At 41.7% G+C, this 16,753-nt stretch overlaps 1 protein-coding gene across 1 annotated transcript in view; it reads right to left on the bottom strand.

The window, feature by feature from the left end:
- The window catches only part of AOX1 (aldehyde oxidase 1), a 67,461-nt gene that overhangs the window by 31,992 nt on the left and 18,716 nt on the right, over positions 1-16,753 (bottom strand). The window contains exons 8-19 of the mRNA XM_012739071.3: positions 16,504-16,584; positions 15,777-15,921; positions 15,002-15,094; positions 13,615-13,766; positions 13,329-13,422; positions 11,357-11,466; positions 10,298-10,482; positions 9,147-9,309; positions 7,218-7,310; positions 4,523-4,692; positions 4,060-4,186; positions 1,488-1,610 (exon numbers count right to left, since the gene is read on the bottom strand). Coding sequence (XP_012594525.2) covers positions 1,488-1,610; positions 4,060-4,186; positions 4,523-4,692; positions 7,218-7,310; positions 9,147-9,309; positions 10,298-10,482; positions 11,357-11,466; positions 13,329-13,422; positions 13,615-13,766; positions 15,002-15,094; positions 15,777-15,921; positions 16,504-16,584 — 1,536 coding nt within the window. The remainder of the gene's footprint in view (positions 1-1,487; positions 1,611-4,059; positions 4,187-4,522; positions 4,693-7,217; positions 7,311-9,146; positions 9,310-10,297; positions 10,483-11,356; positions 11,467-13,328; positions 13,423-13,614; positions 13,767-15,001; positions 15,095-15,776; positions 15,922-16,503; positions 16,585-16,753) is intronic.

The following is a 16,753-nucleotide window of genomic DNA, read 5'->3' as shown; positions in this document are numbered from 1 at the left end:
TGGTTGGAGTCAGGGAGGGCAAGGACAGAGTGGTATTGATTTACTCATGGGGACTTTCACTTGGCTGGAAGGTTAGGGGAGGGAAGGGTGGATATCTAGTCCCTGATATTGGGCAAAGAATTACAAACAACATTTTTGATGAAGCGATGTAAATAATTTCTTACTAAGAAGCAATTTTAACTCTACAGAAAAATTTGGGGGAAGGACTATATAAAGTAAGCAAGAGCAGCAGGCAACATATGAATGAAAAGGATCTGAGAAGGGAACAGAATGTCTGAATTTGAAACTGGCAGGAAAATGTGGGAGGACTAATCACAACTTAGACTCCAAGTAAACTTCTGTATGTTTGTCTTCTTGATATGATTTTATTTTAATTTTAAAATATTAATGAAATTTCCCAGGAACAAACTCCATGTTCCCAAGCACAGGGCAGCATGGCAGCAAACACCCTCAAGGCCAAGTTCTCCTGGAGAGGCTAATCTTGCCCAAGTCACTTAATCTTTTTCTGCCCCAGGCCACACTCACCACCTAGAGAACCACATGTGCACTATGTCGTGGAGCTAACACTGTTCCCGGAGCTCATGGAGTCTGTGTGCACTGAGCCCAATCTACTTCTGCCAATCCACTTTCCCAACTTTCATCCTTTCCTCACGCGGTGAATCGTAAGCACCAACGGAGTATATGCAGAAGGACACCCTACTGCTTCACAGAGATGTCTTATAGCTTTTATAAATTTTCAACTCGTTTCTAAAAATCGAGATAGAAAATGCAATTCTCCAATTTGTTTAAGTTGCCAAAATGACTGTAGGCATCATATGATCTATCTCTCATACTCATTTAAGATATGCATTAAAAAATCTAAAAATAGTTTCTTGATATTCACTTCACAGAACATCTTGCTGGTCCTCACTTTGTGCCTGCAAGAGCCTGGGTGAAGGTGAACACAGTTACAGGGCAGACCCATTGTCCTGGATGCTACTGTCTGTCCACCCAGCACTTCCCTCACCGTCTCCTTTACAAACAGAGCTCAGATTTCTGTTTAGGTCTCCTCCACTCCATAGCCTACGGATTTCAGAGAAGTCTGACCCCCACCCCCAGTGGTAACCAACAGCTCCTCCAGTCGTTAGTTCAAAGTTGGACATGTGACCTAAGTGGCTAAATGAGGCTGGGTCCCAGGACTTGTGCTTGGCATGCTGGGGTGACAGTGTTCCTCTTGACCACTGGACGTGAACAAGGAAGCCCAGGTTGTCCTGGCTGCCATCGGGATAAAGCCCGTCCTGTGGCAGCAGAGAGGAGAGGCAGAAAGAAACCAGGTCCTTGAGGAAATGGCTCATGCTGATGTAGTTTGGGGCCAATAAAGTGCCTGTGCTTTGGAAGCCACTTTGAGTCACATTTTCCTGTTACAGTAGCCAAAAGCATTTTAAGTGATATACCACGGACATCTGTTCCTCTGGCCCCAGAATTGGCAGTGCCATCGAACTCATTACCTCGATTGTTAGGATCAGTGGCTCCAAGTCTTGATAGACGATCTTCACTCGCTTAGCAGCTCGCTTTGCCTGAACCTCCGAGTCTGCGATCACGGCACAGACAAGCTGGCCCACACAAAACACCTACAACACAGAAAGACCTTTGTGGTCAAGGAGGGCGGGTACCAGATCCTCTCTTTTGTTTATTTTCTTCCTCCTAGCACAGGGCTAGAGACACACAGATGTGGCCCCTTCACATCTGTTCATGACTATAACCACAGTGACGCCAGGCACTGGGGCAGGTTGGGAGCCTTGTGCTGTATTATCGGCAGAGATGGCTGCACAGGGGTGGGAGGGATGCTGTCTTGAGGACAGCAGACTCAGGCTCCACGCCGAGGCAGTGGGGCTGCCTGAGGGCCAGCTGGCCTGTGAGAGCCTGTCCCATGGTTTGACATGTGGCTGCCACGCCACACCACAATCAGGGCTGTTCTGGCATCCTCTTTCCCAGGGGGCTGGCAGCCAGCATCATTCACCTGCAGGTGGGAGGGCTGGACTCAGCAGTTCACACAGCGACCAGGGCAGAAAGTTCGATGGGGGACAGGGGGACTTAAACCTCGAGAAAGGTAAAACGGTCAGGACTGGAGGAAGTCACCATTGCTGTTGTGTTCTCTCTCCGATCCTATACTGTGATTCACAATTCAAACTTAATCACTCATTTTAAACATCCACTTTAAACTATTATGTCTTTTCCACAATGAGCATATAGTAGTTTTATCATCAGAAAAAGAAATAATATAAAAAACGTTAAACCTAGAACACACAAAAAAGTATGTTTGTTGGGTGTGGGTGGGGGGGGCAGTGGGAAGAGAAATGAAACAAGAATGGTAACATGTTGATAATTTTTGAAGCTGGGTGATCGATCTGTGGGGTTCATTGTACTATTCTTCTTTATTTTTGTGTATGTTTACAATTTCTACAATGACAAGATTTTTTTTAAGGCATAAAGTGAATTTTAAATGAATGTTTAAAAAGGAATTAAGCCCACATAGGCAATGACTGCCTTTGGTGCTGTTTGACACTGTCTATGGTGCTGTTCTTTGCTCTCCACAGACGCTTGGTTTTGCCCCTGTGACTGGCACATAGACGTGGCCCCTGGGATGCTTATAATCTACATAAGCACACCTCAGGGAGCAGGTACTATGGTGCGGCTGGGACTGGTTTTACTTCTTTAGTTAACATTTATGCAAAGGTCATAATTCTCATTGTCCCTGCCAGTGCTACACAGCCCTGTCTTGGGGGAGTTCAACCTTGAGTTCAAACTCTCAGTCATCAAACTTTCATTTTTATCGACTGTGTGGGAGAGCCAGAGGTAGGGACTGTTTCAAATTATGAAGCTCTTTTGGGTAAACACTGAAGTGAGAAGTCTAAGTTATGCATAAAACCTGCTGACTGCTGTTCTTGCTCCATTCTCTGATAACTTGAGATACAGTATCCAAAGTTTTAATCATTTGTAACTTTCAAATGGCAACAACATCATCACTGTGCCTCTACTCATTTACCCTGCTACATGGGAGGCAGTGCGTGGAACACACAGAGGAATCAGACATGGGCGCTCACTCAAGGAATTACACTAGGTAGGGGAAATATATAAGACATAGAAATAAACAAGCTTAATGCAAGGTATAAAGTGCATAAAAGGTCCATTTTGTTTTCTTCTCTAGACTATAAGCTTCATGAAGGAAGGAACGACAAGTATCTTGTTCAGCTATGGTGACCAGATATAATAGATGCTCACTTAAAAAAGGCCCTGGAATACATGGCAGTCCGAGTGAATGAGTCAGAATAAGTTCAGAGAGGGAGAGAGAACTTCTGGATTAAAGGATAAGGAAAACCACTTGAACTCAGACTTGAACTTTGGACTTACTGAGACTGGGGCAATAGCAAGACATTCTCAGAGAAGGGGTTTGCAAATAAAAGTTATCACTAATCTCTCTCCATTTATTCTCTCATACTTGTTAACAGCGTACTATATTATTGCTAGAATATAAAACACCAAAGTGTGTGTATATGTATAAAATAATTTTTCTTTTTTAAGAGACAAGGTCTTGCTCTGTCACCCAGGCTAGAGTGTGTCATCCCATCATAGCTCACTGTAACCTCAAGCTCCTCAAACTCCTGGGCTCAAGTGATCCTCCTGCCTCAGACTCCCAAGTAGCTAGGCACACACCACCACACCCAGCTACTTAAAACAATTTTTTTTAAAGACAGGATCTTACTATGTTGTCCAGGCTGGACTTGAACTTCTGACCTCAAGCAATCCTCCTGCCTCAGCCTCCCAAAGCACTGGGATTATAAGCATGAGCCACCATGCATGGCCTAATGTATCTTTTATGTAACTAGTCAACTTCTTTATTTATATGGAAAATGAATATATTTGAATTCACTCAATATTAGAATATAGAGTTTTATAATAAGCATTCAAAGAATACTGGAATCTTTTATTATATGCCAAAGTAGATGCTATTTTTAAGAAAATATGAAGCACCATTAATTGAGGAAGTTATTTTTCAAACTGAAAGCAAAAGTGCAGTACCTTATCTGTTGCCAGAAATTTCTCAGGTTTGGAGTCAAAGAAGAAGCAGTTTACGCCACCAAGATGTTCCGCAGTCATGATGTCCACCACGCCTGGCAGGTTGAGAGCTTCTGACAGGTCAATAGACCTAGGTGATAAGACAGGCAGCCGAGCTCCTTAGAGGGGCCGTATCACCCGAGAGCACAGGTATTGGAGAATAAGATACGAGAGAGGTAAGACATGTCAAATAGCTGCTCCAGTAGTTCTAGGCCAGACAATTGGGAGAAAATTACTAGGACAAGGAAGTTATTTTATGAAAGCACAAACTGTAGTAAATCCTATATTGGGATCCCATTTCATCTGTGATCTGCATTGGATATTGCCAACAAATCACTTACCCTGTTCATACCATTGCTTTTCACAAATGTAACTTAGATAAAAGGGCAATCATTTATGCCTACTGGGTACGAACTTTACCACTTACACAATCTTAGCATGAGCTCTTGAACTAGTCACAAAAGTCAAGAAAAGTTCCCGGTCCACGGCAGGCATGTCGTCACAGTAAATGGCTTCTCCCGTGGCGTGCTTCACACCAGACAGATGCATGATGGGGTGGCCAATTGGGTCTTGAGGAGGCTGCTGTGTGTCCACATTCTGTTTAACAAATAACCAAAGTATAGTTATAGTTCTATGGAGAAAGTAGGAGCAATCATATTATGAACATCTCCCAAAAGAGAGTAACTACATAATTTATACCCAAACCAGAGCACTTTTGAGAATAAAAGCAGGCAGTATTAATAATAACACCAGGACAATAAACCTATTGCAATAATTCAATAGGCAAAGTGGTATGTAGAGTCATGATGTTGTTTTTATTTTTTTTCAATTTTTTTTTTATATAGACCCCAAACATCTCTAATGGAAATTCTATTTGTTTAAGTACAGGAATTTAAAACATTCTTCCTGATAATATAAATTTATGTCCTCTTGCCTAATGCTCATGTATTTCTTTAAATTTTATTATCCAAATTATTTTATGTTTATGTAGAAGCATGGCACATTTAGTATTTTACAAAAGAGTATGATATCATCACTACGCTTATAAAAATACTGAGGATCTGGCTTCAACCAGAATATTTCCCTACTTTGAGTGAGGAAGTCTAAGAAATAGACAATGCTGGTGGAGAATAAAGCCAACGGGACCTGTAATTTGAGTAATGACTCACTAATGTTACTCTTCCTTAGAGACCTATGGAGTAAAACATCTTGCTACTTGTTCTGTAAGTACCTTAAACGTGTTTCATTAACCAAAGGGGAGATTAACCAAGATAATGTCTATCCTGATATTTCAAAGATGAGAATTGTTGGCTTTCCTAGTTGAGTGGATAGTGTGAGAAGGATTGGAGATATGAAGAAAGGATAGTGGGATAAAACACATGACAGAAGCCAAGCTCAGACATCAGGGCGAAAGTTGTGTCTGAGGAGCCGCCAGCTAAGCCTTGGTGGCAACCTCACCCATAACTCCTGTGTTAGCATTGCGTTTGGTGCTGGGCTGAGGCCAGACGCCCAGGAGCTTCTTCTGGAAGCCTTGGGGGTGAGGGGCACACAGTCAGGTGGGCCAGCGTGAAGTCTGGGAAAAGCTATGGATGCCTCCCCTTCCCACCCCATCCACTGCCCTCTCTGAAGTTCCCAGGCCCACCCTATGCCCTGGATCAGGGAGGGACTCTTCCTCTGAGATGAGCCCCACAATGCCAGGCTATACATCATATGGCAGAAGGGAAGAGACTGTAGTTGATCACTTGCTTCTGCTTAGCATGTGTCTAAAAACACTACAGAAGAAAGAATGCTGTCTCCTCAAACTGAAGAGGAGACAGCATTCTTCTTGAAGCTGTATCATAATGCTTTCAAAGCAAATGAACTGATTTAGGGGGAAAATGCTCATGGTGAGTGCTAATGTTGCTCTAGCAATGTGGATATTTGTATGTGTTTGTGAAAGACCATAGGCAAACGAAAACAAAGCTCCTCTGTTTGGGAGATACACTACATCCAAAACTTTTTCTTGCAATCAATAAAAAACTCTTCTTCAAGATCATCTACTATGTGAAGATTTTCAGTTTTCTTTGGATGCTTTGAGTGTGCATTAATTTGTTGTTGCTGTTCCTTTCTGAAGTTTATACCATTGTCACTGTGATGTTAGGGTATATATAAGCTGAAGGTTTCAGTTGCCACATTTTACAGAACACCAGGGAAGATGCAGCTGTTTTTAATTTTCAAAACAATCACTTTCAATGGAGTTGTGTGTATTTGAATTTTTAAACATATCGAACCTAAAACCCCGAGGGGTATACATCAACTTCAATGTTCATTACCACATACTGTAAAGTTTTATAACTAAATCCAATGATAGATTCAGTGAACTAATGATTTTAAAAGTGTCTTCATGTTGTTGACTTAATAACTCCCTCCAGGTCAAGTTTATTGATAATAATTTCAATAAAAACAACCAAATCTTATCCAATTTATCAATAGGGTGACTTTGGGCAATATTTTTATGATCTTGTGGCAGAAAATTCCATTTGATAGTTTAGAGGAATTCTGTCCTTTTTAATAGTCAGCTTTCATTATGAGAGCTTGCAAACAGCTCTTAGAACTTTAGTTTGATTCACAGGAAAACCACTTGGAGATTAGAAGTTGGGAAAATGTGGTGATATTTCCCCCACATTCAAACAAAACAAGTTGGCGGCTCTTTTAAAAAGCATTAGTGCATTTTTATCAACCTCCAGGGGCTGTGTCTTCTGCTCCTTTAGAAATAAAATCAAGGCAGCCATGGCCCTGCCACAGAACTCAGTTTGGGCTGCGTTCTGACCTCCAGAGTGACAAGGGCAGAAGGTAGGTGCTGAGTTGGGCAGCTTGTGCACGTTGGCGGTGTGAGGCCACGGTACAAAGCATGTGGCCTTCAGTACCCAAATCGGCATTTTTCTTTAAAATTACCACAGCTAGATATGTGTTTAGTTACAGTTCTTCATTGAGTCTGAAATTTTAATTAATGCTAAAGGAAACTATGAGTTTGTGAAAGGGAGCTTGCACTTACAAATTCTGAGAATCACCGAGAAACGGGGAACGCCCAGGCAAAGGCTCTATAGCCTGGACTCTGAATTTCTTTTAAAAATGCCACTAACCTGGTAGTTTATTGTGCTCCAGTGATGTCTGGAATGGAGATCTTCTAAAGCACTCTCATTCTTGTCTGCAAGGCTAGGATAGTGAACTGGGTCCTGAAAAATAGAACCATGGCAGATATTTACAATGGTTTAAAATGTGCCAAAATGGTCTTAGAAGGGAGGCTAGCATGATTCCTAGCAAGCACCTCTACTCTGAAGTCCAGCGTGTGCTTCACAGTACTCACCCTACGCAGCGCCTTGCAAGTGCAAGCAGCTCCCTGACTCTAGGACACACTCTGAAAGGCGCGTGCTCACGCCCACACATTACGAATGGCCGAGTGAGCACAGTAGACGATCGACTTTTACCATCTCTATGTTTCTTATGATTCTCTCACATGCTTTCCTAAATAATTGTATTGTACAAACCAAAACAACAGGAAGATAGAAGCTGAGGAAATAAAATGGAAAGGAAGACAACACTTAAGCTAGCAGAAAGTCAGAGCCAAAGCACAGCACTGCTAATGGGCATTACATTCCACTCTCTACACACCAGCCACCAGCTGGGGAGGAAGAAGAATGCAGAGGCTGCAGCCCGGCCAGCACCCGCAGGAGGAGGCCTTCCAATCCCCAGGAAAAGCACTCCTCAGGACTGAGGGAAATGTGTCATTCGGGTCTTGGTACTTTAAACAATACATCTGATGGTTATTTTTTATAATTTAAATAATTTTAATAGAAAATAAAACAAAGGCTATTATTTTTAAAGAGAAGAAGTTAAATGGAATGTAGAAGACTATAAGGTGAAAGTTTTAAATTGTATCACTTGATTCAGCAAGCAAGTTGTCTTAGTTTACACTACAATTTGCTTTATTTTCTCACTCTTGGTTACTTGATGATGATAATATGTCATTTATATATGATTTCAAGCTTCCATTCTCAAAATTTCGATACAGCCCTTCTTTCTGGTTGTCAGTTGTTCCCATCTACACTGAGAAGACACCCTCAAAGGCTATGATAAGAGAGGTCTTTGTGTCTCTTATTTAAAGCAATCACACTGATGTCTATACCACATGAAGCGTGTTCTTGGCTTCTAGTCTAGCTTGGTCGGCTGGCTATAGTATGGGCTTAAAGAGGCCAGTAAGGTTCACGTTCCCTTTGGGTCTAGTAAATTCTTTCAGAGAATGAATTTCAGTTGTATCCTCCCTAGCCAACAATCTTGCAGCTCTAATTGTTTGTCCTTAGGGAGATCAGACAAAAAAATGCCTGGGTTATTACCAGTTATCATGACTACTTCTGAGCAGCTCCTCTGAAGCACCAGGAAGCATATTAAGCCCTTTTCCTACAGTGACGCATTTCACAACCGTCTTGTGCCATCAGCATCCTATGGGTGAGAGAAAGGAAGCCTACTCCAGAGAAGAAAGCCAAATACATGAAGGAAAACCTCAGCATGAAGGTAAAACCTCAAGAGGAAGAAATGCTTTACTGAGGGAAAATACACTCAAATCATTAGCAAATTTTCTGAACATTAGAAGAAGAGGCCAGAAACAAAGAACCGAATAGTGATAAACAAAATCCTGTGCAACTCTCTGTTCTACTTGCAATCCTTCCCCAAACTCATGCCCACCCACAGACAGGCCGAGGGAGGCCCCCAGCAAGTCCAGGTGTTTCTTTGGGTTGTCTTTTGTACTCTACAGCTATTCAGCAAGGGGTTGTTGCCTTCACTTTGGGTGTCACTATAGCCCTAGTACTGGGGTGTTACTACATCAGTGGTCCCCAACATTTTAGGCACCAGGGACCGGCTTCAGGGAAGACAATTTTTCTATGAATAAGGGTGTGGAGTGGGGGAGGGGGGAGGCAGAGCTCTGCAGCCTGGTCCCTAACGGGCCACAGACCGGGACCAATCTGTGGCCTGGGAGTTGGGGACTGCAGTACTACCTGACCAGTTCCACTTACCATCCTCTTCAAAATCTGTGACACCTCCAGGTAGAACTTGAAGAGGAAGCTGACGATAAGCGTCCTCTTGAACTCGACTTTCCCTCCTGGAGCTGAGCCCGGAAGCCAGACTTCGTCCAGGACCAGTCTGCAGGCTGTATCCAGCATCTCCTCATTCCAGGGCCTGCAGAGTCAAAGGAGGAGACTCCTGGCCTGACAGGACTCATGCCTCACAGGCTTGGCTTGTGCGTAAGACAAACCGCTACAGTTTAATACAGGAAATAACAGCGCAAGTTCCGGAGTCAGGCAACCCAAGTTCAAATCCGCCCACCACTCCCCAAGTGTCTGGCCTGGGCCTCACACGTCCTCACCTGTAAAAGGGGAATAACAGCATAACCCACATCACGGGGCTATCTTGAGAAATAAGTGACACCCCGTGTAAAATCCTTAGCCTAGGAGTTACTGATCCTCACATGACTAGGACATTGGTGGCATGCCAGGTTCTGGTTTAAGTGCCCCATATTGCTATGTATTCACTCATTTCATCCTCTCACCCACCCTGTGGGTGGGTATGATCGTCGTCTCTCACAGACAAGGAAACCGAGGTACCACGAGCTTAAGTAAGCTGGTGGAGATCAGGGAGCTAACGGGTTGAACCAAGATTTGGACCAGGCAGCCCGGATCATTCAAGTCTTGAAGCTCATGCTTTTAACAACTGTTCTCTGTCACTGGTCCGGAAACGGCAGCTGATACTGACTAAATGTTCAAGAGATATTAGCTATTAGTATTATCTATAGAAATAGGAAGTCCAGTAAGCAAATAATGCATTTAGCAAATGATCATACAATAAACTCACACAATTTATTTTTTATCATGATAAATTATTCTCCCACAATAAAGAATGCAAATTTATACTACTGGGAGATGGGCTCCCTCCCTCTCTCTCTCTCTCTCTCTCTCTCACACACACACACACACACACACACACACACAGAGACTATGATGCCTACTTAAGAATTCAATAAAATCAAGACACATAGAAATAATCATAAAACTCTTACTGGAATTCTATGCCATTAAATACAAAAGCACTAAGCACTTTCTTCTTATCGTTATATCTCACCACAAAAGGGCTACTCTGTTAACCGGAGTCTAAGGACACAATGCCTTACCTTCCGATGAGCTTCTGGCAGGAATTCTTGGCACAAATGGTGGTTGCACCAACACCTCCATAGAAAATGGATAACTCTTTAATGATGCCACCCCCTTCTCCAAAGAAGACTCTCATTCCCGAATTGACTATCGCTAGTGCATTCTGTTGCCGCTGGGCTTGTCGGAAGGCTGACACAAATTCCCACTGAAAGAAAAAGTGACAACTGTTCACTAGGCAGTTTGTGTTTGTTGCCTCATTTGATCCTTGTCACATCCTCTGTTATGCGCCGAATTGTGTCCCCCCAAAATTCATATGTTGAAGTCCTAACCTTCAGTATTTCAGAATGTGACTATATTTGGACATAGGGTCGTTAAAGAGCTAAAGTTCAAATGAGGTCATGAGGGTGGCCTTGACTCGAAATTGTTGGTGCCCTTACAAGAAGAGGAAATTTGGACACAGACATGTACAGAGGGAAGACCATTTGAGGACAGAGGGGAAAGATGGCCATCTCCAAGCCAGTGTCAGAAGCCTTAGAAGAAACCAAGCCTGCCAGCACCCTGACATTAGACCTCCAGCCTCCAGAACTTCAGGAAAGCCAGTTACTCTGTGTGGTTCTTTGTTATGGCAGCCCTGGCAAACGGATACATCCTTTGAGGCAGGCTTGCTTATTTCCATTTTACAGATGCGTAATGTAAAGGTCAGAGTGATGCAGTAAGTAGTGCAGGTCTTGATAGCAGGACTCAAACCTGAGTCTACTGATACCAAAGCTCTTATTTCCACTAAGTCCTATAGCAAATGTATTTTGTTAGCCTCTTTCAAACTCCAAGGCATAGGTTGAGATATATTCTTCATATCTTATTTAGAAAGGTCTCCTGATTCTAGGAATGAGAGGGGTGTGCATAACACAAGTAAAGGCAATTATAAGTCCTCTTAAAATAATGACCTCATACTACCTCCTGAAGTTGAGCTTACATTTCCTCTGTAAACACTCGACACTTTTTCTTCACCCACCATGTGCTGGGATCAACAAGCAAGGCTTACAGGTAAAACTTGGAAATTGATAGTATGACACTCTCACCTTCCTCGAGTAGGGGATGTTCACTGAGATCAAGATTTCTTGAGGCTTAAGATCTGCATCAGGGCACTTGCTGAGAAACTGCTCATTTAAAGGAATCTGTCGTTCTCCTTCTGTGGAGAGAAATGACACTTTCCCTGGAATCTGTGGTCTATTAAACAAACTTCTAAAACATGGGAAATAATTCTACCAAATACCTGAGGAAACTGGTTGTTTAGGGAAAGAAATGCCCTTCCTATGCCTAACAAATCTTTACCATTGCAACTTACAACGTTTCTTCCAGTCTAGGCTTTATTTATTTTTTTGTCTGCCTTCGTTGCTTGTAGTTAAAAATATTAAACAGAGTTGCCCAGAGTTTAAGGCAGAACAGGAACTAAGCAGCCCTCTTCCTGAATAGGACGATTCACTTAGAGCTTTACAAGTAGGGGGTAGACAGTAATATCTCTTTTGATATTTTGATCAAGTCAGTCAACAAATATTTATTGTTTTTAACTAGGAAACCTACTAGGTATATTAGCAAATACATAAATTGCCTTTAAGAATTTGTATAATAGTGATTTGCTTTATTTATACTTTTTCCTAGCACCTAAAGAACTTCAGTTCTTTAATCAATATATTGGGAGAAGTAACAGTTTAGAGCTATAACAAAATACGATTTGGGGTTGAAAGCTAAGAAGCTTTGGGAGTTTTCTTTCTTTCTTTCTTTTTCTTTTTTAAACAAACCCTTGTGTTGAGGACTGAGTCTCAATAGATTGCAGTAAGGGAGGTGCTCTGCCCAAACTAAGGAGCTTTTGATGTCTATGTTCACATCACAAAACCTGTTTCTTAGGGTATAACTTTTTAAAGGGATGTTACATATGAAAATTCTGAATGCAAGCCTTCCTTCCTTAAGATAATTTGGTGGTTTAGATGATATAAAGAGTAGGTATTTAACAATGTAGGGAACAGAAAGTTAGTCCATGTTTTTAAACTAAAAAAAAAAAAAACAAAAACATTTATAGAGAACCAATTAGAACTTCCTAATAATTTTGAACAAATTGGAATAAGATATATAAATTAAATATTTTGGACTTAGTTCCAAAAACAAAAATCAAGTAAATAAATACAGAATGAGGCCAAACCATTGTTCATCTAAAAAAGACCTTTATGTTCCAAACGAACAATTGAAAAAAAATAAAAATAAAAAAAAATAAAATAAAATAAAAAAGACCTGTACGTTTCCATCAATGACAAATTAAGTATGAGCCCAAAGCCTGATGTGGACACCACAACACTCTTGTACCATCTGGAGAATGTCTTCGACAAAGGGCCTGACAGTTTTCAATGGCTTATAGTTCCTTTCAATAATCAAATCATATCTGGAGATTAACCAACACAAGCATGTTCAATGCGTGGTGACCAGTATGAGAAAATATCTAGCACAAAGTCTGAAAATGAAACAGACTAGGCTGGGCGTTGTGGCTCACGCCTGTAATCCTAGCACTCTGGGAGGCTGAGGCGGGAGGATTGCTCAAGGTCAGGAGTTCGAAACCAGCCTGAGCAAGAGTGAGACCCCCGTCTCTACTATAAATAGAAAGAAATTAATTGGCCAACTAAAAATACATAGAAAAAATTAGCCGGGCATGGTGGCGCATGCCTGCAGTCCCAGCTACTCAGGAGGCTGAGGCAGAAGGATTACTTGAGCCCAGGAGTTTGAAGTTGCTGTGAGCTAGGCTGAGGCCATGGCACTCACTCTAGCCCAGGCAACAGTGTGAGACTCTGTCTCAAAAAAAAAAAAAGAGAAACAGACGGAGGAGATCAGGAGTGTGTGGTATTAAGACCAGACTGACCAACTTTCCAGCAAGCAGAAAGGCAGAGAGAATTATTAATATTATAAGGAATAGTTATTTTCAAAACTGGACTTCCTGCCTACCCAGAGAGAAAAGGGGGTAGGAGGAACAGATTCAGTAATCCCCAAGTAGGAGCTGTCACTTACCTTGTGATAGTAAGTTGAGCGTGCAGCTACCCACAGCCAGGAGAGGATTCAGATCTGAGTCCAGACGTCTGCTCATGACATGTCCCCCTAAAGACTTTTTTAAAGTAAGGAGTTATATTTTCATATCAGTCACGTAATTATAAAAACACAGTGCTAAAGTAAGGATTAACAAGGCTTTGGAGAACAATTCTTTTTGTCTGTTCCAAAAAGAATGAAAATGCCATGATTCATCAGCGACAGTCACCCAAGGGACTCACACCAGAGTTTGCTGTCATCAAATACATACAGCCATGTTCCTGATCTGGGACCCGGCCAGAGTTCCTAAATGCTTCAAGAGAGCACGGTATATCTGTGTCTTCTCCTCTGGAAGCTTCTGGACCACATCAGCCAGAATGTTTTTCACCTGGGCCAGGCTGAGGCCAGCACCCAGAGTCAGCTCTGAAATGAAGTCATTTGTAATTAATGCAATATCATCAATGCTGATCTGAAAATGTCCACTAGACCAAAGCTACAGACATGAAATCTTTATATCGGATACTTATTGGTGGAGGTGGTAGTGATGGAGGTGGTGGTGATGGTATTGATGGGGTAGTGGTAGTGGTGGTACTTTTGATGAAGGTAGTGATGGAGATGATAGTGATGGAGGTGATGGAGGTGGTGGTGGTGATGGAGGTGGTAGTAGCAATGGAGGTGGTGGTGGTAGAATTGGTGGTGATGATGGAGGTGATGGTAGTAATGGAGGTAGAGGTGGTGGTGATGGTGGTGGTGGTGCAGGTGGTGGTGGTGTAGGTGTAGGAGGTGGTGGTGGTGGAGGTGTGATGGAGGTGGGGTAGTGGAGGTGGTAGAGGCTAAATTCTTTGAATATTCACTCTTCCAAGCACTAAGCTGAATGCTTTAGGTAATCTCCTAGAATCTGAACAAACCTATGAGATATTAATAGCCCCATGATGAACAGGTGAACAGAAGAACAAACTGAGAGTTAAGCAACTTGACTAAGATCTTATAGCTAATATATGTCATGTTCAAGAATTAGATTTCAGAGGCTGTACTCCAAACCTGCATTTATATTATTTCCCATCATTGCTATTAAATAAATTTCCTCTACAGAAAGGGAAAAACCAGTCTGTAGGCTGGCTAATAAATAAACTTGCTTTGCTGGCTACTGTGCTTCTGGAGCACAAAGACTGTGTTCTGTTCATCTTTATCTTCTTTCCAGAACTTAGCACAATATGCTTCTTTGAATAGTATTATATTTCTCTGAAATTGCTGATAAAGTTCTTTATTAAAAATCTGGTTATTCAGACAGTTAGTACCTAATGTAACTTTAGAGAATTCTTCCCTGACAACCCCCCACATGAAATGTTTTTTTGTTTTGTTTTCTGCATTTATTTATTTGTTTGTTTAGGTTTATTTTTTATTTTTTATTATCTCAAAATATTATGGGAGTACAAATGTTTTTGGTCACATCAATTTTGTTATGTTTGAATCAGGGTTATAAGTGTGCCCATCACCCAGATAGTGTTCACTGTACTCAGGATGTTATCATTTTTATAAGAAGAGAATCTCTGTGTATATTATAATCAGGAATAATTCTTTTTCTGCTTGTCTGCTGGGAAATGTAAATAAATTGATTAATTTATTTTAACTAAGAAAACAGGGACTTAAGAACTCACCATTATTTGCATGGTTTACAACACTCAGTTCTTCAATTCTATCAGGAGAAATTATAACTGGGTGAAAGATGCCTTTAAATTTTACTTCAGGCCCTAAAGGATTTGAAAAAAAAAATAAGAGTAGAATAAAGCAGCTAACTACCTTTTTAATTCTGAAATTATGATGAAACTGATGTTTTTAAATATAAAAAAAACTATGTATCTTTCTATTGGTGAGCTTATTGCCAATTCACTGGCAATGGCTGAACTGATTTTCCGTATTACACGTGGAGGACTCTTTGGAATTGTCAGCCTTAAAACTTGGGCCATATGGCATACTCAAAATTCTCCTTGGGAAGATTCTAGGGCTCCTTAAAGAGGTGGGCAGCCAAACTGAGCCCTCACTGGACACAACAGGAAGACCTTGTAACTGCAGTTTAAGTAAAACATATTCTGCCCATGGAGACACCACTGAGAGAGGAAACAGAGAGCAATTCCAACATGAAGCCCAGTTGGAAAGACAGGACAGCTGTCGCTGGCTCTGCTGCTGCTGGTTTGCTATGGAGCAAGCCCCTCTGGTGCAACTCTGCACACGGCACCAACGAGGGGCAAGAGAGATTTATTTATTTAATGAATAGTTACAAAGTCTCTTGAGCAATGCTGAGGTAATCAAGCCCAGAGGATTAAAAAATGTTATTTCAGACTGCTTTTCCTGAGAACACACATATATGAAGTTTATTTCCCCCCAACCCTTTTCCTCACTTTCTCCATAAGAAGTCCCTGGAGTTCTACATACCCACAGAGGTATTTCCCATGACAACGGGGGCCTGGGGATACTTGAATTTAGCTTCCAGAAGTCCCTGCAGGGTCACTGGGGAAATCCATGTCATTCTCTCACCACCAAAAACCCTGGTCCTTTGTGGTTGTTTCTCAGCCATGATCTATTGAAAAAGCAATAGGGAGTCAAGATGCCTTGGGATAACATTTCCTCCTATTTCTGCTCTGACATTGTACAAACAGACAAAGGAAATAGAAGTCCTCTGAAAAATTAAAGTGACCCAAAAGTAGATATTTCCAAAGAATCAGAGTGAAGGGTAAAAGTGTAATGGTGTTTCACTTCTAGTGTCTGCTCCATATTATCTCCCTTTGATGTTCTTATGTCTCCAAGGAACTTTTAATGTTAAAAAATATAACATGCTTAATTTTGTCAAATCATCCTATGGAAGAATGAACTGCAGCAAAACTGAAAGTAGAAAACACGTCTGCATTGACACACATGATCTCCTGACTTCATCGATACTAATACTATCTGCTGCTTCTTACCATCAACCCAGCTGTCCCTCCTGGTGACTCCACCCTCATTCCTCTACCTCCTCCTCAGTCCATACTCTTCGGACTTTGCGATAAGGATGATGGATGGGTCTTACCCATTTGCCAACTTTTGAGAGAATCCATAAGCCAACACCCTTCCTGACATGTCAGCATCAATTCCTCTAGGATGAGCTCAACATCGCCTGACTCACCATTAGCTCGGGAGGAAAGATCAGCTCCTGGGTTGGGTCCAGTGGCAGAAACTCCTCTTCTGAGAAGAGTTTTGGACTTGTCTTAAAAAGAGAAGGTATCAAGAGTTATTGTCAGCAAGCAATTTTACTTTAAAATCGTTTGTGGAATGAGGTCGGAAGAAGATGGACAGACAGACACAGTCCCTGAGCTGCAAACCAAGGGCTTGGACCCAGACCTGGTTACTAGTAGCTCAGCACAGATGTTGACTGG

Source organism: Microcebus murinus, chromosome 8, assembly GCF_040939455.1.
Source record: "Microcebus murinus isolate Inina chromosome 8, M.murinus_Inina_mat1.0, whole genome shotgun sequence".
In the NCBI taxonomy this organism is placed as follows: domain Eukaryota; kingdom Metazoa; phylum Chordata; class Mammalia; order Primates; family Cheirogaleidae; genus Microcebus; species Microcebus murinus.
The sequence above is the reverse complement of the archived record's forward strand: the minus strand, read 5'-3'. Positions and strand labels throughout refer to the sequence as shown.